Source organism: Lithobates pipiens, unplaced genomic scaffold (assembly GCF_037356315.1).
Source record: "Lithobates pipiens isolate NorthernLeopardFrog02 unplaced genomic scaffold, aLitPip1_a1.2 Scaffold_23, whole genome shotgun sequence".
Taxonomy (NCBI): Eukaryota; Metazoa; Chordata; class Amphibia; order Anura; family Ranidae; genus Lithobates; species Lithobates pipiens.
The window spans coordinates 247,627,408-247,654,269 of record NW_027507785.1 but is presented as its reverse complement, the minus strand read 5'-3'; the positions used below and the strand labels follow the sequence as shown (position 1 = coordinate 247,654,269).

General features: G+C 43.3%; 2 protein-coding genes across 4 annotated transcripts in view; one reads left to right on the top strand and one right to left on the bottom strand.

The window, feature by feature from the left end:
• LOC143928241 (uncharacterized) overlaps window positions 1-26,862 on the top strand; it is a 52,179-nt gene that overhangs the window by 11,509 nt on the left and 13,808 nt on the right. The window contains exons 2-4 of the mRNA XM_077453001.1: window positions 13,747-13,844; window positions 17,646-17,778; window positions 21,013-21,092. Coding sequence (XP_077309127.1) covers window positions 13,747-13,844; window positions 17,646-17,778; window positions 21,013-21,092 — 311 coding nt within the window. The remainder of the gene's footprint in view (window positions 1-13,746; window positions 13,845-17,645; window positions 17,779-21,012; window positions 21,093-26,862) is intronic.
• The window catches only part of PIGC (phosphatidylinositol glycan anchor biosynthesis class C), a 51,104-nt gene continuing 32,633 nt past the window's right edge, over window positions 8,392-26,862 (bottom strand). For 2 of the 3 annotated variants that reach the window (XM_077452998.1, XM_077452999.1), the window contains one exon: window positions 8,392-9,706. In XM_077452998.1, the coding sequence (XP_077309124.1) occupies window positions 8,698-9,651 (954 nt within the window). In that variant the 5' untranslated portion in view covers window positions 9,652-9,706 and the 3' untranslated portion in view covers window positions 8,392-8,697. Of the gene's footprint in view, window positions 9,707-18,028; window positions 18,131-26,862 lie in introns of all 3 variants that reach the window. The other variant, XM_077453000.1, reaches the window with a different exon arrangement.

Sequence of the window (26,862 nt, the reverse complement as noted above, 5' to 3'; positions counted from 1 at the left end):
TAGTCCCATCGTACGTGTTGTACATCACCTCGTTCTGAACGATCGGATTTTCCGTCAACTTTGTGCAACCGCGTGTATGGAAGACGAGTTTGGGCCAAAATCCATTGGAAAAAAATCAGACGGATTTTGTCGTCGGAATGTCCAATTGTGTGTACAGGGCATTAGAGTCACTAAAAGACTTAAACCTGGGGCGGTGGTTCACCTTCCAGCAGGACAACTACCCTAAATATACAGCCAGAGCTACAATGGAATGGTTTAGATCAAAGCATATGCATGTGTTAGAATGGCCCACCCAAAGCCCAGACCTAAATCCAATTGAAAATCTGTGGCAAGACTTGAAAAATGCTGTTCACAGATGCTCTCCATCCAATCTGATAGAGCTCGATCTATTTTTCAAAGAAGAATGGGCAAAAATTTCACTCTCTAGATGTGCAAAGCTGATAGAGACATCCCCAAAAAGACTTGTAGCTGGAATTGCAGCAAAAGGTGGTTCTACATTTTCCTTCCACTTCACAATTACGGTATGTGCCACTTTTTGTTGGTCTATAACAGTGATGGCGAACCTCGGCACCCCAGATGTTTTAAAACTACATTTCCCATGATGCTCATGCACTCTGCAGTGTTGTTGAGCATCATGGGAAATGTAGTTCTGAAACATCTGGAGTGCCAAGGTTCGCCATCACTGCGGCCTAGAGCAGTGATGGCGAACCTTGGCACTCCAGATGTTTTGGAACTACATTTCCCATGATGCTCAACAACACTGCAGAGTGCCAGAGCATCATGGGAAATGTAGTTCCAAAACATCTGGGGTGCCAAGGTTCGCCACCACTGGTCTATAACATAAAATCCCAATAAAATACATTTATGCTTTTGGTTGTCACATGACAAAATGTGGAAAATTTTAAAGGGGCATGAATACTTTTTCAAGGCACTGTACATGCAGAGACACTGAAGACCACAGTAAAGCCTTGACCTGGTTTGATCCATTATTTTTAATAACTTTATGGCAGGTGCAGTTTGGAATTTCCCTTGTATTATTAATTGCATACGTTATATTAACCAGTTGCCGACCGCCGCACGCCGATGTACGTCGGTAGAATGGCACGGGCAGGCATAAGGACATACATGTACGTCCCTTGCCTCCCGCGGGTCGGGGGCCCGATCGGGCCCCCGCCCGGTGCCTGCGGCGGTCGGTTTTCGTCCGGGAGCGATCCGGGACGAGGGGGCGGCCATTCATTCATGGCCACCCCCTCGCGATCGCTCCCGACCAATAGAAATCCCCGGTGACATCACTTCCTCTCCTGTAATGTAAACACAGGAGAGGAAGTGATGTATTCTCTCCTCCGTGTCGGTATTTTTCGTTCCGACACGGAGGAGAGCGGATCGGTGAGTTGCACCAACACTCTACACACACAGTAGAACATGCCAGGCACACTCACACCCCCCCTTTACCCCCCGATCACCCCCCCAATTACCCCTGCCCCCCAGTCACAGTGACACCAATGTCATTTTTTATTTTTTTTTGCATTGGTGTCATTTGTGACTGTAATAACTGTTAGGGCAGTTAGAGTTAGCCCCCTTTAGTTCTAATGTACCCCCCTAACCCCCCCAATAAAGGTTTAACCCCGTGATCACCCCCCGTCGCCAGTGTCACTAAGGCTGGGTTCACATTGCAGCGGTTTATGAGAACGAATGTGATTCGCACCGCACTGCAGTGCAAATCACATCCGATCTCTGTGCGATTCGAGTTCAGCCATTCGCCGCACCCGCCACACCCGCCGCAAATTCGCACGGGACCCTTTTTTTGGCGCGCAGCAGAATCGGATCGCATGGGTGTTCACACCATGCGATCCGAGTTTGCAGATCGCACTGCGATATGCGAACTGATCTGGGGGTGTCAGTAACATTTCACTGACACTCCCAGCAGTTCGCATAGGGCAATGTGAACTGCCGCCGGGAGGCATGCGATGCGGGAACCCGCCGCGGATTCGCGGCGTTTCCGCATCGCTCCAGTGTGAACCCAGCCTAATAAGCGATCATTTTTCTGATCGCCGTATTAGTGTCACAGGTGACGCTAGTTAGGCAGGTAGGTATTTAGGTTCGCCGCAGCTTTTTATAGCGCCAGGGACCCCCATATACTACCGCATAAAGCCCCCTGATTGCCCCCTAGTTAACCCTTTCACCAGTGATCACCATATAACTGTTACAGGTGACGCTGGTTGGTTAGTTATTTTTTTATAGTTTCAGGGCACCCGCCATTTATTACCTAATAAAGGTTTAACCCCCTGATCACCCGGCGGGTGTCATTTGTGACTAATAACTGTTAGGGCAGTTAGGGTTAGCCCCCTTTAGTTCTAAGGTACCCCCCTAACCCCCCCAATAAAGGTTTAACCCCGTGATCACCCCCCGTCGCCAGTGTCACTAAGGCTGGGTTCACATTGCAGCGGTTTATGAGAACGGATGTGATTCGCACCGCACTGCAGTGCAAATCACATCCGATCTCTGTGCGATTCGAGTTCAGCCATTCGCCGCACCCGCCGCAAATTCGCACGGGACCCTTTTTTTGGCCCGCAGCAGAATCGGATCGCATGGGTGTTCACACCATGCGATCCGAGTTTGCAGATCGCACTGCGATATGCGAACTGATCTGGGGGTGTCAGTAACATTTCACTGACACTCCCAGCAGTTCGCATAGGGCAGTGTGAACTGCCGCCGGGAGGCATGCGATGCGGGAACCCGCCGCGCATTCGTGGCGTTCCCGCATCGCTCCAGTGTGAACCCAGCCTAATAAGCGATCGTTTTTCTGATCGCTGTATTAGTGTCACAGGTGACGCTAGTTAGGCAGGTAGGTATTTAGGTTCGCTGCAGCTTTTTATAGCACCAGGGACCCCCATATACTACCGCATAAAGCCCCCTAATTGCCCCCTAGTTAACCCTTTCACCAGTGATCACCATATAACTGTTACAGGTGACGCTGGTTGGTTAGTTCTTTTTTTATAGTTTCAGGGCACCCGCCATTTATTACCTAGTCTCACTAGTGTACCCCTAAATTTAGGGGTGTCTACTTTCCAAAATGGGGTCATTTGGGGGGGGGGGTTTGTGCCATCTTGGCATTTTATGGCCTTCAAAACTGTAACGCCCTTAGAAAGCCTGAAGGCGGTGCTTGGTTTTCGGGGCCCCGTACGCGGCTAGGCTCCCAAAAAGTCCCACATATGTGGTATCCCCGTACTCAGGAGAAGCAGCAGAATTTATTTTGGGGTGTCATTTCACATATGCCCATGGCATGCGTGAGCAATATATCATTTAGTGACAACTTTGTGAAAAAAAAAAAAAAAAAAAAAAGTTTGTAATTTTCCCGCAACTTGTGGCAAAATATAAAATATTCCATGGACTCAACATGCCTCTCAGCAAATAGCTTGGGGTGTCTACTTTCTAAAATGGGGTCATTTGTGGGGGTTTTGTGCCATCTTGGCATTTTATGGCCTTCAAAACTGTAATAGGTAGTGAGAAGTGAACTCAAAAATTTACGCCCTTAGAAAGCCTGAAGGCGGTGCTTGGTTTTCGGGGCCCCGTACGCGGCTAGGCTCCCAAAAAGTCCCACATATGTGGTATCCCCGTACTCAGGAGAAGCAGCAGAATTTATTTTGGGGTGTCATTTCACATATGCCCATGGCATGCATGAGCAATATATCATTTAGTGACAACTTTGTTAAAAAAAAAAAAAAAAAAAAAAAAAGTTTGTAATATTCCCGCAACTTGTGGCAAAATATAAAATATTCCATGAACTCAACATGCCTCTCAGCAAATAGCTTGGGGTGTCTACTTTCTAAAATGGGGTCATTTGTGGGGGTTTTGTGCCATCTTGGCATTTTATGGCCTTCAAAACTGTAATAGGTAGTGAGAAGTGAACTCAAAAATTTACGCCCTTAGAAAGCCTGAAGGCGGTGCTTGGTTTTCGGGGCCCCGTACGCGGCTAGGCTCCCAAAAAGTCCCACATATGTGGTATCCCCATACTCAGGAGAAGCAGCAGAATTTATTTTGGGGTGTCATTTCACATACGCCCATAGCATGTGTGAGCAATATATCATTTAGTGACAACTTTGTGTAAAAAAAAAAAAAAATTTTTTTTTTTGTCATTATTCAATCGCTTGAGGCAAAAAAATAAAATATTCAATGGGCTCAACATGCCTCTTATCAATTTCCTTAGGGGGTCTACTTTCCAAAATGGGGTCATTTGGGGGGGTTTTGTACTGCCCTGCCATTTTAGCACCTCAAGAAATGAGATAGGCAGTCGTAAACTAAAAGCTGCGTAAATTCCAGAAAACGTACCTTAGTTTGTAGATGTGACAACTTTTGCGCAAACCAATAACTATACAATTATTGACTTTTTTTTTACCAAAGACATGTGGCTGAATACATTTTGGCCTAAATGTATGACTAAAATTGAGTTTATTGGATTTTTCTAATAACAAAAAGTAGAAAATATCATTTTTTTTCAAAATTTGCGGTCTTTTTACGTTTATATCGCAAAAAATAAAAATCGCAGAGGCAATCAAATACCATCAAAAGAAAGCTCTATTTGTGGGAAGAAAAGGACGCAAATTTTGTTTGGGTACAACATTGCATGACCGCGCAATTACCAGTTAAAGCAGCGCAGTGCCAAAGTGTAAAAAGACCTCTGGTCATTTACCAGCAAAATGGTCCGGTCTGAAAGTGGTTAAAGTGAATGTAAAGGTTATTTTTATTTTTTTTTCTTAAATAACAAACCTATCATACTTGCAACCACTGTACAGCTCGTTTTGCGTAGAGTGGTCCCGATCCTTGTCTTCTGGGGTCACCCGGCAGCTCTCGCGGCTCCACCCCACAGCAAATAACCCCCTAGGAGAAACGCTCTCCCAAGGGGGTTACCTTGTGGGTGCGCTCCCCAGTCCATCATTCGGCATCCATAGCCACCGAATGTATGACTCGACCCCGCCCTTCTGGAGCCTGCATCATTGGATTTGATTGACAGCAGTGGAAGCCAATGGCCGCCCTGCTATCAATCTATCCAATAAAGATCCGAGAACCCCAGGCAGAGAGACAGCGCGTCCCCGCTGGGTCAAGTTCCAGGGTTCAGGTAAGTAAAATGGGGGTGCAGTCACTGCCAGGTGTTTTTTCACCTTAATGCATAGGATGCATTAAGGTGAAAAAACACAAAGTTTTACAACCCCTTTAAGAGGAAAATTATTCTTTTACTGAGTCTTAACCCCTACATATTATCAGAACAGACATAACAATGTCTGAAGAACAGTGTGCCCACTTTGACATGCTGTTAAAAATCTGTATGAACTTCAGTGGCTGTTTCCAGAAAGGAACTTATAAAAGCACCTTCTAAAAACATTGGAGCAATACTTACAGACATACAGGTGTACTAAACCCTCTTTTTTTTATTTCAAAGAAGGAGGTCCACACATACTTTTTATGTGTAGTCATCTCCTAAAAAAGCTCTTTTGTCCTATAGCCAGGGGTCCTATGATTGCTATCCCTGGCTCCCCGTTTGCAGATGTCTCCTTACCTAGCCATATGCTAAAGCAGGGATCTTCAAACTATGGCCCTCCAGTTGTTCAGGAACTACAATTCCCATCGTGCCTAGTCATGTCTGTGAATGTCAGATTTTAACAATTCCTCATGGGATGTGTAGTTCCGCAACAGCTGGAGGGCCATAGTTTGAGGATACCTGTGCTAAAGGGACACCCATTTATGCTCCCTCCCTGAGCTGAGCTGTGTGTGTCCATAGACACACATAACGGCAAAACACGTCCCTGCTCCCTGCAACCAGCAATTTGACTGGTGGCAGCAGGGGCCTGCTGAGGATCCAGGAAGTTCTGGAACCATCCTGATAGATCCTGGACCCAGTGCCTGTGACAAGAACACAGGTAGGAGTTTGGGGGGGGGGGGTTGCATTTTTTACCTTAATGCTGGGAATGCATTAAGGTAAAAAAACTGTAGCCTTTAGAAATGCCTTAAAGTGTTACTAAACCCAAAACAGTAAAATCAGTTTGTATATGCACTAAAGCATGCTTGTTATACTCACTGTGGAAGGGATTAATCCTCCGCATTGTGTAAAAAGGCTGTTTGATTCCATCTCCTCTGATCCTTTCTTCTTCCTCTTCTTCCAGAGTCCCCAAACCACCTCCGGACCATCTCAGTTTAATGCGTATTGCTAGTGAGTTGTTTTTTTTGTGATCACAGGGCCAGTCAGCACTGTTCAGACAGTGGATCAGGGGTCCTGCATCTCCTCATAGGAAATTCAGGGGCAAAATAAAACTCCCAACAAGCTTTAACCAAACACTGATATAAGTTACAAGACTGCTATATACTGCTGATGAGAAAAGGTTATTAGCAGTTTATATTTACTAAAATAATTGCTGTTCTACCCTGTTTCCCCAAAAATAAGACCTAGCATGATTGTCGGTGATGGCTGCAGTATAAGCCCTACCCCCCAAATAAGCCCTAGTTAAAGTCCTTGTAGGTCTTATTTTCAGGGAAGGGCTTATTTTCGGGGAAACTGGGTAGGGCTTATTTGGGGATCAGGCTTATATTGCAGCCATCACCGACAATGACGCTAGGTCTTATTTTCGGGGAAACAGGGTATGTATTGTGGGATACCAGATATAGTGAATGCAGGGTCCTGGGTTTAGTAACCCTTTAACGTCCAGCCAAAACCTTTTTTTTTTGTTCTGTAAATTGTGGGAAAAGATTAGATCCCTTCTTAGTTTTTTTTTTCTGCTATCCTGGGCTTCATTAGAGAGATTTTCCCTTACTTACTGTCCCTGGGACATTAATTTAACCAGACAAAGTGAGGGAAAATAGAAACAATTCCTCTCTGATAAAACCATTGTCACTGAGGCAAAAAAAGCTGGCCATACACTAGTAGAATTTTGTTCAAATAAATGTTGCTTTTCAAACATTTGTTCAATTTTCTGATGGTTAGAGGCATCCGACTGACAATCATTTTTGACTGTAGTAATGAGAAAGCGTGACATTTTTTCTCAAACAAATTCTATTTGTGAATGTGGCATTTGTTTGGATAAAGTTGTACGTATTGTCATGTTATTGGAACAAAAAAAACCCGTTAATACATCTAGGATTCAGTTTAAGTATCAGGCTGTAGCATCGCTAGAGTGTGGCTTTTGGGGCTATAGCCCCAAATCTGTGGCCCATAGCCCCGAGTCTCTGAAGGGGTCCCCAAAGGGAGGGGAGGCTCTCTGGGCACCCTGATTTAAGTGGGGGGCTCTCTGGGGACCCTGATGCAAGTGGGGGGCTCTCTGGGGACCCTGATGCAAGTGGGGGGCTCTCTGGGGACCCTGATGCAAGTGGGGGGCTCTCTGGGGACCCTGATGCAAGTGGGGGGCTCTCTGGGGACCCTGATGCAAGTGGGGGGCTCTCTGGGGACCCTGATGCAAGTGGGGGGCTCTCTGGGGACCCTGATGCAAGTGGGGGGCTCTCTGGAGACCCTGATGCAAGTGGGGGGCTCTCTGGAGACCCTGATGCAAGTGGGGGGCTCTCTGGAGACCCTGATGCAAGTGGGGGGCTCTCTGGGGACCCTGATGCAAGTGGGGGGCTATCTGGGGATATACACACACACACACACACACACACACACACAAGTATATTACTGTATATACTTGTGTATGCCCACCCAAGCATATGAATTTCTTTACTAAACTGCTATGGGCTCTAGCCCCAGATCTTTTGTAGACCTAGCAATGTCCCTGGTATCAGGTCTGATCAAAGGTCTTTGAACAAAATAAATTGACTAAAGCCAGCCATAGATGGAGTGATTTTCTTTCCTGCAATCACATCAGCGTTGATAGGGGAATCCCTCCCCGCTAGCAATAATCACATGTAAAAGCCGACATGCTGGCTCTACCCAAGTTGATCGATTGACAACTTGGGTACACTGCCTGCCCATACAATGTTTGAATGGCATGTTCAATGGCATGTTGAACCAGCCGAGATTTAATCTGTCTATGGCCCTCTTTAGTAATGGCAAGATCTGATGCATTGATAAACATTCTTTCAGAGTTTCCATATGAAGGTTTGAACGAAATTCTACTGGTATATGGCCAACTTTAGTTGGGGAAAATCTTTCAGAGCCCTAAATAGCAGAGGATTTAATCCTTCCCTGCTCTTTCCAAAACTAAAAGAAAAACAAAAGTTTTAGCTGGACATGCACTGTAAATGCATCCACATAAATAGGCAAAATTCATTCAGATAACAAATCCTGCTGTGATAGTAATAAGAGGTAAGAGAAGCCAATGAAATGTTGTTGAAATCAAGTTATTGCCATTTGTTTTCTAAGAAGGCAAACAAAAAAACTGGGGAAATAAACAGAAAGATCAGCAAAAGTTTTATTTTTATCCTTTATTAAAAAAAAAGTTAATAAAGGGATGCTTTGTTCATTATAATGTATTAAAAAATGAATTTGTGCAGGAAATAGTACTCAAACTGACAACACAACCTGTTTTATTGTTGTGAATAAAATACAGAATAAAGTGAGGAAATGGTTCCCTCTAGTGGTGATATTTAGGTACTGTGTGCCAGCAGTAGGTAAAAAAAGACCAATTTGATTCTATTACTGGTCGGATAAGATACATTCACATTTGTTACTTTAAAACATAATTTAACAATAAAAAAGTTACATGTTAAAACCTTTTAGTCAAGAAAGCGGGAAAGGTCTTCCTTGATTTCTGCTTCATCCCAAGGTCCGTGGATGTTATCTTTGAACAGCTGTAGTCGGATTAGGATGTAAGGGCACAGGAATGTCACAAATCCAAGCAGCAAGAAGAAGAGAAGGGCTCCCACGCCAGATATACTTAGCAGCCCTGCCACAGAACACACAGCAAAGAGAAATGTGACACACGTGTAAGTCCGCGGAGTGTAAGCTCTGAGCTTTCTCTGCAGGCTTGGCCAAAGAGCAAAAATCTGGATGGCAAAAGTCACCATAGTAAATGCATGCAGGGAGCAAGGAAGGCGTGAGGCCAAACAAACGGAAGCAAAAATGGCCATATTAATGGACAATGTGTTAGAGACCACTGCTGCATTGGCTCCATAATCAAAGAAGACAAGATGTCCTATGAGCATGAGCACAGACATGGCATAGATAGTATCTGTGCTAATGGACTCTGTCAATGTTTTCAGCACTGGAGAGAAACCATAAGTGAAGGCTACAAACACCAAGGAACTCTTCAGATCATACCAGCGAGTCCGTCCATTGTCCTTCCGCCCAGCTCCTTTGTCCACTCCATCAAATATGAGGTAGCCAAGGAGTGTGAGGGCCAACCCAACCCCACATAGCTTCTGAGGGGACAACAAGTCCTGGTCCATATACCACCAAATCACTGAAAAAGAGCAGACACTACATAGCTGATGGATTACAACCACAGATTCAAACACCACAGCCCAGTAGCTGTAGCGTCGAACGTAGATATTCTTCCTTAGCTCTTCCAGGAAACTTTTATCAACGTAATTGTCGGGGAATGGCTGTCTTTCATAGAGAACCTTCCTCCAAGGAGGGTGGCCATCCACCGGATCTGGTGAAGAAGAGCTCTGTTTCCATGTCACATCTGTATAGGCACCAGAATTAGAGCTATACCGAACTGGGCTCATATCTTCCTACTTGCTTGTACAACTAGGTTCCAAAAGTAAATCCAAATGGCATTGCCTGTAAAAAGAACACAATACAAAGTAAAGAACTCATGTTCATGTAAAAGAAAAGTTATAGTTGTGAAAAAGAACATTTTATATTGAAAAGAACAAATTATATTGAAAATACTTATAGATTTAGGTCACTTTTTATCTATTTACTATCTGTTGTTTCCTGCATATGAATCTACCCAGACAATAATTCAAGGCCAACTATTTTTAAAGCTATGGATAGAGAGGGACGGGGAGTTAGAACTTGTATCAGGTTTATTGCTGTCTTGAGAGGCTTCCTCCCACTTTCTGTCTTGTGAAATCAGGAAAAGAAAAGAGGGGAAAGGGAAAGAAGACACAGACAGCAATAGTAACACGACAGAGCTTCAGAAACTTCCACTTTCTACTGAAAAGTGTTTTATTTTCCCCATTTAAAAGATCACCTGACCAAGAGATAAGAGTCTAAATTAATTTATTGATAATGTGTTAAAAGACATCCAACTTGTTTCGGGGATAAAAGGAACCCCCCCCCCCCCCCCCCCCTTCATTAGGGCTTAAAAATGAGAAACTTGAGTGGACTCAAAGTTAGCCTTTCATGTTTGAATCTGTTCAGGGAAGCAGATTGCTGGATTTGAATTCCTGGGCAATCCCCCAAAATCCATACCAGACCCTTATCTGAGCAATGAGTCTGTCAGGCCAGGAAAGGGGCGGGAGAGGCGTGCGTGCCCCCCCTCCCTCCTGAACCATACCAGGCCACATGCCTTCAACATGGGTGGGTGATTTGGGGCAAGGGGAGCTCTGACCCCCCCCCCCCCCCAAAGCACCTTATCCCCATGTTTATGTGGACAAGGGCCTCTTCCCCACAACCCTGACCCGGTTGTGGTGGGGTTGTCTTATCAGAATCTGAAAAACACTCATGTGAATGAGTATGGGGTACATTGTACTCGTACTCATTCACCAAAAATGTAAATAAAAATGCACACACAGTTTTTAAAAATTTCTTATAAAAGAAATGTCCCCTGGTGTAGATCCATCACACACTCAATGAAGGCTGCCACTGTCTGGCAGTTCTTAAATAACTAAGGGGCGGTGGTCAGCCAATGATGTCACTTGGGTGGCCTTGCCCATTGTAAACTCACCGACCCAGCATGCCTCCAGCCAATGACGTCACAAAGGGCGGGGGTCATCTGGTGGGTGACGTCATCGGGTGGCCTCGGCCCTTAGTTATTTAAGAACTCTCAGACGACGGAGCTGCCAGACGGCGGCAGCCTTTGACAGTGCTGATATTTAAAAAAAATTCAGGTCGACGTTTATCGTGACTGACTTGGGATCTACACCAGAGGACATTGTTTTTGTTTGTTTTTTAATAAAGGACTGATCAAAAACTGCCTCCTGTTTTTTTTTTTTATACAACACTTTTTTGGGGGGTAAATGAGTAGGGACACTATGTACCCTATACTCATTCACATAAGAGGAGGCCAGGATCTGGGGGCATCTGGATTCCAACAAGTCAACCCCTGCTTTGAGCCAGGGTTGTGGGGAAGAGGCCCTTGTCTTCATCAACATGGGGACAAGGTGCTTTAGGGGTGCACCCCCCCCCCATGTTGCCTGGTATGATTTAGGCAGGGTAGTGCTCGTTTGCGACCCCCCCCCCCCCCCCCCCCCACTTGCCTGGTCTGCCAGGTTGCATGCTCGGATAAGGGTCCGGTATTGGAGAGGACTCCACATTTCTTTTTATTTTGATGAGGAGTTCCCCTTAAAATCCATACCAGACTCAAAGGGCCTGGTAAGGATTGGGGAGAGAATCCCACACCATATTTCTAACAATTTTTTATTGCCAGCAGGTGTTTTTCTTTTACATTCAGCTGTCAGCAGGGAACCCCCGCTGACAGCTGATGACTCATCCATTGTTAAGGACGTGGCTCCTGGCCTCCCGGCCCGCTCCTTTACAACCAGCTTTTCACTGGCCTCTGTTTTTTACATCTGCCAGAAATTCAGCTTTAAGAGAGATCCAAAAAAAATAGAAAAGAAATGATTGTATCTTGATGTAGAAAAGAGGAATAGATGGTAATTTGTGGAAACATCTTGCAGTGGGAACTAATGAAAATTTGATACACAGAAATGTATAAAAATATGTACAATTTGGATGTTCTCATCTAAACCAAGGATCCCATATAGTACTGAAGGCTTCTAATCTGTGCCCCACCCAGGATTATAACATTTTCATAAAGGACATTGCATGGGCGTCCGCAGGTAGGGGCAAGGGTCTGCAGTGGATTGGAATCGGCAAGGGTCTGCAGTGCCCGCATCTGTAGCTCTGCTGGCACTCTGTGTTTGTACGAGTCGGCTCCCCAGCTGCTGCGGATCTGTGTCATTGAGCTTACAGAGCTCTTAAATGCCACTTCTGGCTGCTTCCTGTATGTGCGCCCCTCGTGTTTGCTTTGCTGCCTGCTGTATTTTCCCAGGGACATGTAGAAACAGGACTTGGGAGAAGGAAGACCACCTTACAAGTGGGGGCTGTGAGTACAAGTTAAGGGAGGAGGCTGTTTGTGTACGGGGGGCAGAGCTGTGTGTGTGTGTGGGGGGGGGGACATATATACAGATGAGGGGTGCAGCTGAATGATCAGTGAAGTGTGGTGCCAGATATAGGAAAGATCATATAATCTGTCCTGTCCTGTATACAGCTATATACACCCATCTTCTTTTCTATATTACTCCATCATCTGTCCTGTATATATAGCTGTATACAGGGCAGATTATGTATATCTGCAACCATTGATGATGGAAGAAGGTCTCTAGATACAGGTAGCTGTATATAGTCACCTTCCTTCCTGTCTATAGAGATCTTCCTCCATCATCCCTGATTGCAGATATACATCATCTGTCCTGTATACAGCTATATACACCCACCTTCCTTCCTGTGTATACTGATACTATCCATCCCCTAGATATACACATACTGTACACCCTCTGTACTGTACAGGCCACATTTGATGGGCACATGCCTGCGCTTTATGTGATGATGACTAAGCTCCTCCACTTCATGACTGTCAAAAAGGGGTGGAGGATGGGTGACCTAAAAATGATGCCCCCCTAAAAAAAGTTCTGCGGACACCCATGGCACATTCATGGCACATTGCATGCTGCTTTGAGCCAAAAAATATATATTTTCTCGTAAATTATTTGAGGAACATCAGTGAAATGAGTAACAGTATCATGGTAATGATACTAAACACACACTGTTTAATTTACATTGCCCCTTCTATTTCTGTATATGGATGATGGCACTGTAATTATCTTAATAAAAAAAAAAATCTAAGTACCTTTTCCCTATTTGACATGACCCAGATCTTTCCCAGCCTGCCTGCAGAGAAACATAAGCAGGAGGAGCTTCTAGTCCTCTGCTGCTCGTCACATGTTCAAACAAAAAAAGAAAACAACCTTTGGATTACAGAGTAAAAAAAAAATATATATATATATATATATATCAATAAACTGTCTTAAGTTGTGATGTAAATATATATTTGAAATCAAATAGTTATTATTTTTAGCAATAACATGGTGTGGGGATGGATTTCTGCCAGTCACAGGCTGTGTCATGTCCCTCCAGCATGTGCCTTAGAATAAGAGGGAGGTGAAGCCACCATTAGTCTACATGTAATTTCCCACCCCTACTGTGTTTAGCTGGTTAGTGAGCATGGAGGAGGAGTAAGCGGGCTGTCATTTACCACTGTGTATACGCCCACATGTGTGACTCTAGTAACATGGGCTGCTCAGATCTGATAGGGAGGAAATGCTCAGCATAGAAACGGTGCGAACTGAGCATGTGCAGAGCTGCCAATGCTTCTCAGCAAAATCCCTGGTTGAATTGGGGACATGAACAGAAGGGGGAAACAGAGAACATCAAGATCAACAATTTTTTTGCAGAATGCAGAAAACAAATCCCATAGCGAGTATAAACAGCATGTAATACGGCAATTTTTGATAGCTTTTTATAATTTGGGTTTAGTGACACTTTAAAATGACAAGCCAGAGAGAATGTATTTAACCCGTTTATCTTCCTTCTAGGTGTCAGTACTAAACATTGACAGGGTACCCAAACCAGATCAGTTTTATCCACACACAAGATGCAGCACAGTGCCCATCACTGTGCAGTACAAGAAGAGGTGAGTCCATTCAGCACAAATGCTTCTTATAAAAAAATCTGGAATGAGCAGTAACTCACAAAAAACAATAAAAACACATCTTTTAGGTTTCATTCACACTACAAAGTGCAATAAAAAGCACAGAAAAAAACATGCCTATTAATGTGCATTGACTTACTGTGCATTGCTGGGCATTGAACTGTCTTTTTACTGCACATGCACAAGAGTCAAAATTCTCACTTTTTTTTTTTTTTTTTTTTAATTGTTAGGTACACTGCAGTGACCCAAGTTAGCATGCATTTTTGTGCATTGTGTTATGTAACACTGCAAACATACAACTCTATAGTGTGAACAAGGCACATAGAAAACAATTATTTTCTATGTATCCTTGTGCTGACCCTCTGTTGATCAGGGCAGGTAAATGAACATGGTGTGACTGAGCCTAATGCCGCCTACACATGACCGGACTTTCCAGCAGACTAGGTCAGACGGAATCAGTCCGTCGGACAATCCGATCATGTTTGGGCTAGTCCGACTGCTTTTTGTAAAAAGAAAAATCAGACGGACCTAGAACATGTTTCAAATCTACTCAAGTCTGACGGACTAAAAATCAGGCAAACCGTTCGTCTGTGTGCTGGTCCGATGGACCAAATACGATAAGGGCAGCTATTGGCTACCGAACTTCCTTGTTTTGTCCCGTTTACGTCATCACGTTCAAAACAAAACGGACTTTCGAACAGACTTAGTCCGGTCGTGTGTGGCCAAGTCCGCTCGTTCAGAAAGTCCATCGGACCTCCACCGAAAGTCCGTCGGAAAGACCGTCAGACCTAGTCCGTCAAAAAATCTGGTCGTGTGTATGCGGCATCAGTGTTCGGATTGCACTAAACAACCACTATCCCAAGAAAACTGTATTCTGATAACTGCACACAGTAATGAAAGTATTCAGTATATTGTATACCACAGTTCGATGGTAAAAAAGTCTTCAAAATGTATTACACATTGATAATATATAGCAATATGAACATGGGGATATACGCAACAAACACAAACAGAAATGGAAACCAGATGCAAGGAAAAGCCCAGAGCTTTGTCCAACGCGTTTAGAAAAAACAAAATGCAGATCTTCAGGGACAGAGCCTTGAGCTATAGCTTATATCCCAAATGTATCTCATATATCCCAAAATGTTGATGAACAAAGAACATAACTCAAAAATGAAAAGAAATCTATGTCCATCAGAACAGTGCACAGGCAACAGAAAACGTGAATGACATCAGCCAGGGGTCCATATATTGTGGGATGGTCTTATTGTATAACTTAGTGGTATAACTCTATATAGACCGTAGCTATAGAGGAGAGGTAGAATAGTACTTTCCCCTTAATGCAGGTCTGGTTGATAGAGAGTGTGTATCAAAAGTCATTAAACCATCCAGAACATCAAGGGTTAGAGATGGTTGTATCCATCAGCCAGATATCTGGATGTGCCTTATGGATTTTAAAGTTTGAGTCAAGTTGGAGTGAAAAATGATGTGGCTGGAGATGTGGCTGGTGGTGTCTGGCAAGGTAGAGCAGACACCACCAGCCACATCATATTTTTTTTTATACTTTTTTACCATCAAACTGTTTGTGGCCCGGTTTAAAGTCCCAATCTAAGGAATTCATGTTTTGACTCTATGTATCAAGGATTTGGTCCACAATCAGTTTAAGTAATTAGTTGCGGTAGAGGGTCTCTTTATACCTCTGTAGCGTGGGCACCCAGCTGTTACAGCTTGCGGCTTCACAGCCGGGTAACGTGCTGTGCATTCGTGAGTCACGCAGAGCTTCCCTATAGGTTGGGCAAACATCTGGGATCAGAAGATTGCAAGGAGAGAGGGGAGAGAAGAACTTAAGCTTGAGCCGTCTAGGGTAGAGTGAGACCAGGTACCTGTCAAAACGAGGTACCCAATTCCTACCCCAAAAATGACATGCCAAATGTGGCATATGGGGGGTGGGGGGTGCTTAACTACTTAAAGCGGAACTTCCCCTTTTGGTGGATCTCCGCTTTAAGAGCAAGAGACTTGAAAGTTTTTGAAAAGGTAAAAATTGAGAAAGGCCACTCTAAAAGGAACTCCCTTTCTTGCCAATATACACAGGATGTCATACAGTCATGGCCCAAATTGTTGGCACCCCAGAATTTTTTCCAGAAAATCAAGTATATCTCACAGAAAAGTATTGTAGTAACACATGTTTATTCCCTTTGTGTGTATTGGAACAAAACAAAAAAGGAAGGAAAAAAAGCAAATTGGACACAACGTCACACAAAATTCCAAAAATGGGCTGGTCAAAATTCTTCGCACCCTTTCAAAATTGTGGATAAATAAGATTGTTTCAAGCATGTGACGCTCTTTTAAACTCACTTGGGGCAAGTAACAGGTGTGGGCAATATAAAATATCACACCTGAAAGCCGATAAAAAGGAGAGAAGTTCACTTAGTCTTTGCATTGTGTGTCTGTGTGTGCCACACTTAGCATGGACAACAGAAAGAGGACTTGAGAACCAAAATTGTGGAAAAATATCAACAATCTGAAGGTTACAAGTTAATCTCCAGAGATCTAGATTTGTCTTTGTCCACAGTGCCCAACATTATCAAGAAGTTTGCAACCCATGGCACGGTAGCTAATCTCTCTGGGCGTGAACAGAAGAGAAAAATTGATCAAAAGTTGCAACGTGGGATAGTTGGTGGATAAGCAGCCCCAAACAAGCATCAGTGTCAGTACGAAATATCCGTCAACATTTAAATGAAACGCTATGGCAGGAGACCCAGGAGGACCCCACTGCTGACACAGAGACATAAAAAAGCAAGACTACAGTTTGCCAAAATGTACTTGGCTAAGCCAAAATCCTTCTGGGAAAACGTCTTGTGGACAGATGAGACCAAGATAGAGCTTTTTGGTAAAGCACATTCTACTGTTTACCGAAAATGGAATGAGGCCTACAAAGAAAAGAACACAGTACCTACAGACTACAGTAAAATATGGTAGAGGTTCAATAATGTTTTGGGGTTGTCTTGCTGCCTCTGGCACTGGGTGCCTTGAATGTGTGCAAGGCATCATAAAATCTGCGGATTACCAAAGGATTTTGGGTCGCACTGTAGAGCCCAGTGTCAGAAAGCTGGGTTTGCGTCTGAGATCTTGGGTCTTCCAGCAGGACAAAACATATGTCAAAAAGCACCCAGAAATGGATGGCAACAAAGCGCTGGAGAGTTCTAAAGTGGCCAGCAATGAGTCCAGATCTAAATCCCATTGAACACCTGTGGAGAGATGTTAAAATTGCTGTTGGGAAAAGGTGTCCTTCCAATAAGAGAGACCTGGAGCAGTTTGCAAAGGAAAAGTGGTCCAAAATTCCAGGTGAGTGGCATAAGAAGCTTATTGACGGTTATAGGAAGCGACTGATTTCAGTTTTTTTCCAAAGGGTGTGCAACCAAATATTAAGTTAAGAGTGCCAAGAATTTTGACCAGCCCATTTTTGGAGTTTTGTGTGACATTATGTCCAATTTGCTTTTTTCCTCCCTTTTTTTTGTTTTGTTCCAATACACACAAAGGGAATAAAACATGTGTATAGCAATACTTTTCTGTGAGAAATACTTGATTTGTTGGAAACATTTCTGGAGTGCCAACAATTTCGGCCACTGTACATGACAAAACTGTACACCATTATATAAATACATTGCTTTATGCCATAACTGGATGGATTAAGTCATAAATATATAATTGTAGCTTTTTTAGATTGACACTAATACTAAACGTAACGTTGACTATAATAATGATGTGCTTATATATCGGAAGCGCTCCAAGATTACGCCGTCCACTCCAAGACTTGGCTCACATTGATCAGCTCTCGGGAAGCCTGCAATCCAACTCCCAGCATGAGCTCAGTTTCTTAGTGACGTGTCCATTCAACCACAGCCAAGTAGAGCAGGTATGCAGGGGAGATAATATCCCTCTCTACACGTAATCCTAATTGCTTCTAATATATTAAAATGTCATCTACTAGGGGGAATTTCAGTGAACAACAAATGGCGACAAGGTAGAAATCAATGTAACTTTTTAAACTGATGTCACCAATGCTGACCAATGAGCAGTTTTGATATCTTTTATTTAAAGTTGACTTTTAACCAATTTTTGCACTTTCCCCTCCATACACTTTTCACATATTTACTTCTACATACAGTAAAAACCTTCTTTTCTGGTGCTCCTTTCACTTTCAATATTTGGAGTGGCTGTATTTAGTTTGGATAGGTAGGTGGAAGGTCCTCTTTTAAAGTGTATGCCTGGGTAAAATTAAAGACAGAAACATATTCAATCCATTTCTGAAACACATTGTACACATGTACATTTCCATATGTTCTATCTCTGCACTGCAAGTACAAAAAAAATCCCATCTGATCCTGGCAGAAATCCAGTGAGATCCTAACAGTGCACTCTGCCTCACTAAATCCCAAGCCCTGAGCAGTTATTCTCTGTGAACTATAAAGCATCTCCTCCTTCTGTTGTGCCGATGAGAAGAGAGGGAGGTGTTCTGCAATTCAGTAAAAGAATTGGGCAGAGGTGACAACACTGCTTGGAATTTCAGTGCAGCGGAATCGCTGCTTTCAGCTCTAACAGAAAGTTAGGAGCATGATAAGAATAACATCTGGAGAAATGTGCATGTATTGCAGAGATGTACTGAATATGTTATTATTTTGTTTTGACGTATACTTTAAGTCTTAGCCCTGGTTCACACCAGTGTGATTTGATGGTTCAAAGTTGCATGACAAGTTCTACCCTATTGCTGGCAATGGAACCGTTCAAAGTGTTGCGACTCTTTTTTTTGTTGTTTTTTTTTTTTCCCCTTTTTTTTGGGGGGTGTGGGAGGGGGGAGATAGTGGAATACTTGTAACAACTTGGAGTGTATAAGGCCCCTTTCACACTGGGGCGGGAGTGGCTTCGGCGGATAAATGGTGCAATTTTTAGCGCCGCTTTACCGTCATTTTAGCGGCGGTTTTCGGCGGCTAACGGGGTGCTTTTACCCCCCTGCTAGCGACTGAGATAGGGTTAAAACCACCGCAAAGCACTGCTGCAGCAGTGCTATGCCGGCGGTATAGCCGCGCTGCCCCATGGATTTCAATGGCAAGGAGTGGTATACACCGCTCCTTCACTGCTCCAAAGACACTGCTAGCAGGGCTTTTTTTTATCGTCCTGCCAGCGCACCGAACACACTGGAGACACAGCAGCGGCTCTTTCAGGACGATATCCAGGCTCTATTTTTAGCGCTGTATCGCCTGCAAAGTGCCCCCAGTGTGAAAGGGGTCTTAGGAGATAGATCCATGTTTGTCTTGATTATTATGAATGTTTTCTGTATATATATTTATATAGTTTTGAAATTATGTGGAATGTGTATAATATCTTGTTAAAAAATAATTAAACAAATTGTTGCGACTCAAGTCGTAGCGACTTTGAAAAAGGGTCCTGCACTACTTTTTGGGGATTTTATTGTGACTTGCACGGACTTCTGTTAAATGAAGTCGCAATGAAATCGGAGGTACAAATCACAATGATCTGCAGCTCTAAAATCACACTTAAGTAGTGCACTTTCAAAGTTGCACTAGTGTGAACCAGGGCTGATTACACAACAGAAAGCTGCTCAAAGCAGCAAGGAGCACTCTCCTCTGCTCTGTGATTGGACAAGCAAGCAGGCAAGGTAGAAAAATGACCCAACCAGTACTGTCCCCCCCATGGTAAGCTGGCACCAGCTTCCTAATCAGTACCACTCCACTATTCATTGGCATAAAACTCTAATGTTGGCAAAGCTTTTATACATTTTCTGAAGCACCAAGCTGAGCAGGCATATCCAGACCAGCCTCCCCCTAGAGAGTTATCAGTTGTTGAGAATAGATTCTCCTGACAGTCACTATTGTTCTCAGAAGAAAAGGCCGGGGTCAGAAATAGGGTTGCTACCTTTTCTTCAAGCCAAACCCGAACACTTTTGCAGCACAGGGCAATTTTTTTTTTCTGCTGTAAACACTATAGGATTATAAAAGACCTGGGATACAGTTAGGTGCCCCAAGGAGAGTAGTAATGAAGCGCACAGAGCGCACCTTGGCAAACAGTGGGTGTGGCCAAATTGCTCATGCTGACATTATCACCCCACCCTTCAGTCAAACCTGCTCCCAAACAGCTGCAACAGATTTGTGTATGACTATCTCGGTTACTTGGGGAGCCACAGCCCGGTCTGAATAATGTGTCTGGGTTTCAGGTGGATTGAAACCCGGACACATGATTCAAAACCCAAACTATCCTGGTGAATCCTGGACAGGTGGTAACCCTAGTCAGAAATGTAATTACAGATTGTTTGGTCTATGCACCCGATTTCTTTCAAGCTGCAATATATTACATTTTTAGGTTTGGGGTTTTTATACTGCTTTTAAAAGTGACATCCACTTATTACTAAAGTGAAATAATCACGAGACAAAGATAGAAATCTGTGGGGTTGCAATAGCCTGCACAGACAGGCGATGGAGAACTTGCAGTGCGGGATGTAAATATACAACAGAGGCGTTAGCAGTTAGATCTCAGTAGGATTATATCTCTAGAAGGGGTGGGTAGGACCTGTTAGCTCAGGGCAAGGGTACAAAAAGAATAAGTCTATTTTGTTTTAAAGTGAATCTATCCTTTGAAGGGCATGCTAGCTAGGGAAAAACTCTGTGGCTCCCCATCCCCTTGGTGGTTAATTTAGTACTGGTCACACCATTTGCATCTATCAGGCCATGTATGGACAGTTGCTATACACAACATGCATCCTAAATACTATTATTATTATAGTATAAATATAGTATAAATACTATGATTCACAAGGAATTAGCTGACACCTTCAAAGTATGTAGTACGTGATACATTTAGCAGATCTGGTGTTTATAATAAACACAATGTCTAACAATAATTATAGGATAAGACTTCTCATGAACCTGCCCTATGAATGTGTTTTCTTTCACATACTTAAACAGGTCTGCCAAAGACAATATTGCTTTGTCAGTGCAATGCACATAACTGGCCAGCAGGTGGAGACAGTGTATCTGTGCTTACATAAAATCATGCATATATTGACTTAGCAGGTATATTGGAACTTTCAAATAACTTGCTTATATTTTTCATTAAAACCATTTGTACTTTGCAGGAATATGTGATAAGAACTGAGCAATCTGAAGCCCCCAGGGATGTGACACATCACCAGGAAGGGCGTCTGCTCAAGGCTCGGTAGGTTTAACTATTACGCATTACATACTGCGGTTTAGTCATATATAAAATAGCTCGACACACGAGATAACCAAACTCATTTCTGATGATAGAAAAGCCTATATTAGATCCTGGATTTAGACTTTCAGGTCACTTTATAACAACTCAAAAACTAAAAATACCCCATACCTACAAATGAAGATCAGTGAAGCAGGGAGATCGGTATGACAGTGCTGCCTACATACTATGGTATTGATTTACTAAAGGAAAATAGACTATGTTCTTTGCAAAGTGCAGCTGCTCCAGAGCTTAGTAAATGAGGTAAAGCTTCACTTTACAAAAGAATACCCAATCACATGCAAAGAAAATAAAAAACAAACTACTGCATTTTTGCTTGCAAAATCAGCAGAGTTTTTGCTCATTTACTTATCTCTGGAGCAACTGCACTTGCAGAGTGCAGTCTATTGGCCTTTAGTAAATCAACCCCTATGAAACAGATCTTTTGTTTGAGTCAGTCAGAATTTACCTACCGTGTTTCCCTGAAAATAAGATCTACCCCGATATTAAGACCTAACACTATTTTCTAGGAGGGCTGCAATATAAGCCCTACTCCAAAAAAATAAGCCCTAGTTTGGTGAGGCGCCACTTGGCGCTCATCTGATCTCCTCTTCTCCCCCGGCGGGGAAGCTCGGCCCCCCTCCCAGCATTGCTCAGAGTGGGAAAGACAGCTTGGGGTGGGCCATGGAAGTGGCGAGCAGGGCTCAGCTCATCTCCTCATCTCTTGGGTGTGAGCGGGGGGATTTCAGCCCCCCTCCCTCTGCACTAATCGTAGCCTTGGAAGACAGCCCAGGCGGGTCATTGAAGCAGGTGTCAGCGGGGGGGATATCAGCCCACCTCCCTCTACAGTGCTCATATCAGTGGAAGACAGCCCAGGCGGGTCATTGAACATTGAAGCAGGTGTCAGCGGGGGATCTCAGCCCACCTCCCTCTGCAGTGCTCATATCAGTGGAAGACAGCTCAGGCAGGCTATGGAAGAAGGTATTTGCACTGCTGCATTGTAAACCTTTTGCATTATGTGATCCTGTTATGGAGGGGAGTCTGTCATTTTGCAAGCACTGGGAAGATAGCACATTGCATGGAATGCCCTACCCCGAAAATAAGCCCCAATGTGTTTTTTGGCTGACAAAATTTATATAAGACCCGGCTTATTTTTGGGGACTCTATACACAAGCTTATTTAGTTCAGAGAAGAAAGAAAATACTGTAAGTAAAGTAAGCAAAAATATGCATTGAGGACAAAGCAATAACACGAGTGTAGGAGCAAAGGCTCAGGGTGCTGGACTTGCTGGACTTTTTTTTTAACCCATTCTCTGATGCAACCACAAAACTCCTATCCCTGTGTTTCTGGGGCAGTGGGACAGTGGTGGTGGTAATGTTTAAATGACTGTTCCTTTGTGTCTCTGCGATTCACTGCCCCACACAGGTTCTGGTTTTAACAGCTGAAATGACAGTACTCAGCCCTTTCATTTACAGGGTAGAGCTTGAATTTAGGCACCTGCCATTTTTTTGCTTTGTTGGATTTGGTGCAGAACCACATTGGAAGTCAACTGCCATTGAGTTAGTCTAAGCTTCTGGTGTGTTGCTGTACCTATAAGGAGCATGAGTCTTCCTCCAAGATAAGGCCTCTCAAATGCGTGCAACAAAAACCTCAGTTTTACATAATATGGTTAAACAGAACATTTATTTTGTGTTGAGGGACTTCCTATATGGGCCTGCATTTGTGAATAACAATGTAATCTTACAATGAATAGAACTGCTAGTTCTCAGAAAGATAGTAGATTGATATATCTCACTACGGTAATAATTCCTGAAAGCATAAGGCCCCTCTCTCACATGGGGTGGCCTTCGTTATGATCAGCAGGGGATCTGTCCTTTCATCCCCTGCTGATCAGAGCAGAGCGGACAGATGACAGGTCCATGTCTGCTCAGTTTATAAAGAATGGAGCCCGTTCTGCTCTATGGGCATCCAGGTGTAAATGGACTCCACTGTTCGAATACACCTAACTGCCCCCATTTCTAATAGCCTAGACAGAAAAGGATGCATCTACTTCTGTTTTTCTTTTTTTTAGCAGATCGGATCAGAAGTAGGTGGGTGTATAAGGACACAAGTCCGTTTAGACCTGCTGGGAGAATGGGTCGTCCGTCCACCTGAAAAACAAATCCGAGCCCATTCATGATCCAGTGATGCGCACAAGAACAGCTACTATGCTGGGTCTCTGCCTCCTCATTGGCTAAGAGACAGCAGCCTCCTGCTGCTGTCAGTGTCAGCCAGTGAGGAGGGAGTGGGGAAGGGGCCTTATGGGCACACAGAGTGGGGCTCAGGAGCGAGCATGCTTGAGTGCTCCCCTTGCAAGTGGCTTGCTATGGGGGTACTCAAAGAGGAGGAGCCAGGAATGCCACCAGGGGACCTTTAAAATAGGAGGATCAAAGATGCTCTATGCAAAACTATTGCCAAGAGCAGGCAAGTATGATTATTTTTTAATTTACCTTTAATAACACTTTAATATACAGACTGTTGTCATCAAAAAGTTCATCTCGCCCTGGACGTAAATTGGTGGCTCATATACAGACTGAGCTTAAGCCATATGTGGCTTGAATTTCACCTAATTCCTGCAGAATCAGCCAAAAGATGAGCTGCAAGTGACCTTGTCAGCACCACCCGGCTCGACAAAAGTCAATTTAAAAATCGTGAGAGCAGAGTGGGAAATTAATAGCCAAACAATGACTATACCTTATCAGATGTAGTCACTGGGTACTCAGGCAGCTGTTTTTAATACAATCGTTTTATGTCACACATATATGAAAACATGGAGTACAATTTATCATGTGATTTTGATGTCCAAAGACGCATGAAGGCTCAATTCACACTTGTACGACTCTAATGTCCAGTGTGTTTGGAGTGTAACTTTGAATGGGTGTAACTTGGACGTTATTTGTTGTCCCTCTGTAAAGTTGGACCCGCTGTTGCATGTAAAACATTCAGGTACGATTTTCATGCATCTTTTGAGAGTAAACATTGAGGTCTATGGCCCTCAAGTTGCATGAAAGTTGGACCAACGTATGCATTGAGCTACTTTAAAGTCGCTGCATACAGCGGGTATAGAAAAGACTCACTCCCCTTTAATATAATCACATTTTGTTGCTTTGTAGGCTGAAATGAAGACACAGATTTAGTTTTATCCAGCTGTATTCACTCTTATAACATCCAAGTGAAAGATATAACACATACAGTGAAGGGAAAAAGTATTTGGTCCCCTATTGATTTTGTATGTCTGCCCACTGAAAAAGAAATGATCAGTCTATAATTTTAATAGTAGGTTTATCTTAACAGTGAGAGACAGAATAATAAAAAATAATCCTGAAAAAATGCATTTCCAAAAAGCAATAAATTGATTAGCATTTTAATGAGTGAAATAAGTATTTGACCCCTTCGCAAAACATGACTTAGTATTTTGTCCCACTCCTGTTTGCAGATCCTCTCCAAGTCATTAAGGTTTTGTGGCTGACGTTTGGTAACTCAAACCTTCAGCTCTCTCCACATATTTTCTATGGGATTACGGTCGGGAGACTGGCTAGGCCACTCCAGGACCTTAATGTGCTTCTTTTTGAGCCACTCCTTTGTTGCCTTGGTCGTGTGTTTTGGGTCATTGTCATGCCCATCCACAACCCATTCGCAATGCCCTGGCCCCGTCCATTGACCCTTTGATGAAGTGAAGTTGTCCTGTCTCCTTTGCAGAAAAACACCCCCAAAGCATAAGATCTGCAAGGCTGCAACTTGGTCTTCGGTACATACATTTACAAAATTTTATCAGGTGGGTATAAGGAGGTATGAGGATATCACCTTTGGGTGCAGTGTGCTGCAAGCAGCAGTATAAGTCCTCAAGTCTGGGGGTACTCTGCGGGTGGTCTCTCCCTCCTCAAGAAGCATTGCTATGGGGCGTTCCATTAAGTAATTACTTAAGGCTCTGTGTCCCATGATGTACGATAAAGAAAATAGGATTTTTATTACAGCTTAAATGTAAAATCCTTTTCTTGGAGTACATCACGGGACAGAGGTCCCTCCCCTCTTTTTGGGATTTAAGTAAATTGCTTTGCTACAAAAACTGAAGTGCTCCTGGAAGGAGGAGGGGTTATAAAGGGTGTGAACTTCCTTGAATGGTTATACCAGTGTCAACACCTAAAGGTGGTCCATAACCCATTAAGTAATTATTTAAGGCTCTGTGTCCTGATGTACTCCAAGAAAAGGATTTTACAGGTAAACTGTAATAAAAATCCTATTTTTCCCCCCCTGTAGAACACAAATTCAAAAACAGAATCACTGAGTTGGAAAAAGGATCACCCCTCTCTTAAAAATGACTTAATAAACGTAATCAGATGTAGCTAATCACCTCCTCAATTGCACACAAAGCCATTCGAATTTCAACTGTGATCAGCTGTGTTCATTTTGATTATCTCAGCATAAGAAAGAGCTTACCTGGAGAAGTTAAGTTCCTGATAGTTCAACTGAAGCAAACAATCAACAATGGGTGGCAAGGCACTGTCAAAAGTTCTCCGGGGTAAAGTTGTGGACAGGCACAAGTCAGCAGATGGATACAAAAAACTTTCAAAGGCTTTATCAATGCCTAGAAGCACAGTGAAGTCTATCAATAAGAAATGGATGGTATTTGGTACAACACAGACCCCCCTGGATCAGGATGTCGCTCCAAACTGGATGAAAGAGCCAGGAGGAAACTGGTCAGAGACACTACCAAGAGGCCTACAGCAACTCTAAAGCAGTTGCAGGAATTTATGTCAAAGAGTGGTCATTGTGCGGATGTGACAACAATATCACAAATTCTCCACAAATGTGGCTTGTATGAGAGGGCTGTAAGAAAATACCCATCCTCAAGAGGATCCACCAATCCTCAAGAAAGGCCACATGCAGTACAACCGAGCTATGCCAAAACACACCTTGAAGATTCTGAGGCCACATGGAAAAGGGTAGTATGGTCAGAGGAGACTAAAATGTAATTATTTGGCCTCAACACCAAATGATATGTCTGGCAGAAATCCAACACATCTCACCATTCAAAAAACACCACTCCAACAGTAAAACATGGAGGTGGTAATATCCTGTTATGGGGGGGGGGGGGGGGGGGTTTCTCTGCAGTAGGGACTGGAGCACTTGTCAGGATAGAAGGAAAAATGGATGGGGCAAGATACTGTCAAATTCTTGAGGAAAATCTGCTGCCCTCTGCCAGAAAGTTGTCAATGGGAAGAAGGTTTACCTTCCAATGTGACAATGACCCAAAGCACACAGAAAAAATGACCACGCAGTGGTTAAAGGAGAAAAGATGAATGTCCTCACATGGCCTTGTCAAAGCCCAAACGTAAACTCCATTGAAGATCTGTGGAATGATTTGAAGACTGCAGTCCACAAAAGGTCACCATCAAATTTAACTGAACTTGAGCAGTTCTGCAATGAAGAGTGGGCAAATATTGCAAAGTCTAGATGTGCAGTTAGTAGAGACAAATCCCAACAGAATAAAGGCTGTAATTAAAGCAAAAGGTGGTTCAACATAATACTGACATAAGGAGGGTGATCCTTTTTCCAACTCAACAATTCTGTTTTTGAATGTGTTTTTTATTTTTTTCTGGTGTTGGTTTTATATCTTTCATTTCTTTGTTATAAGTTGAGTAAATACAGCTGAATAAAAATTAAAAAAAAATTAAATTGTGGCTTCATTTCAGGC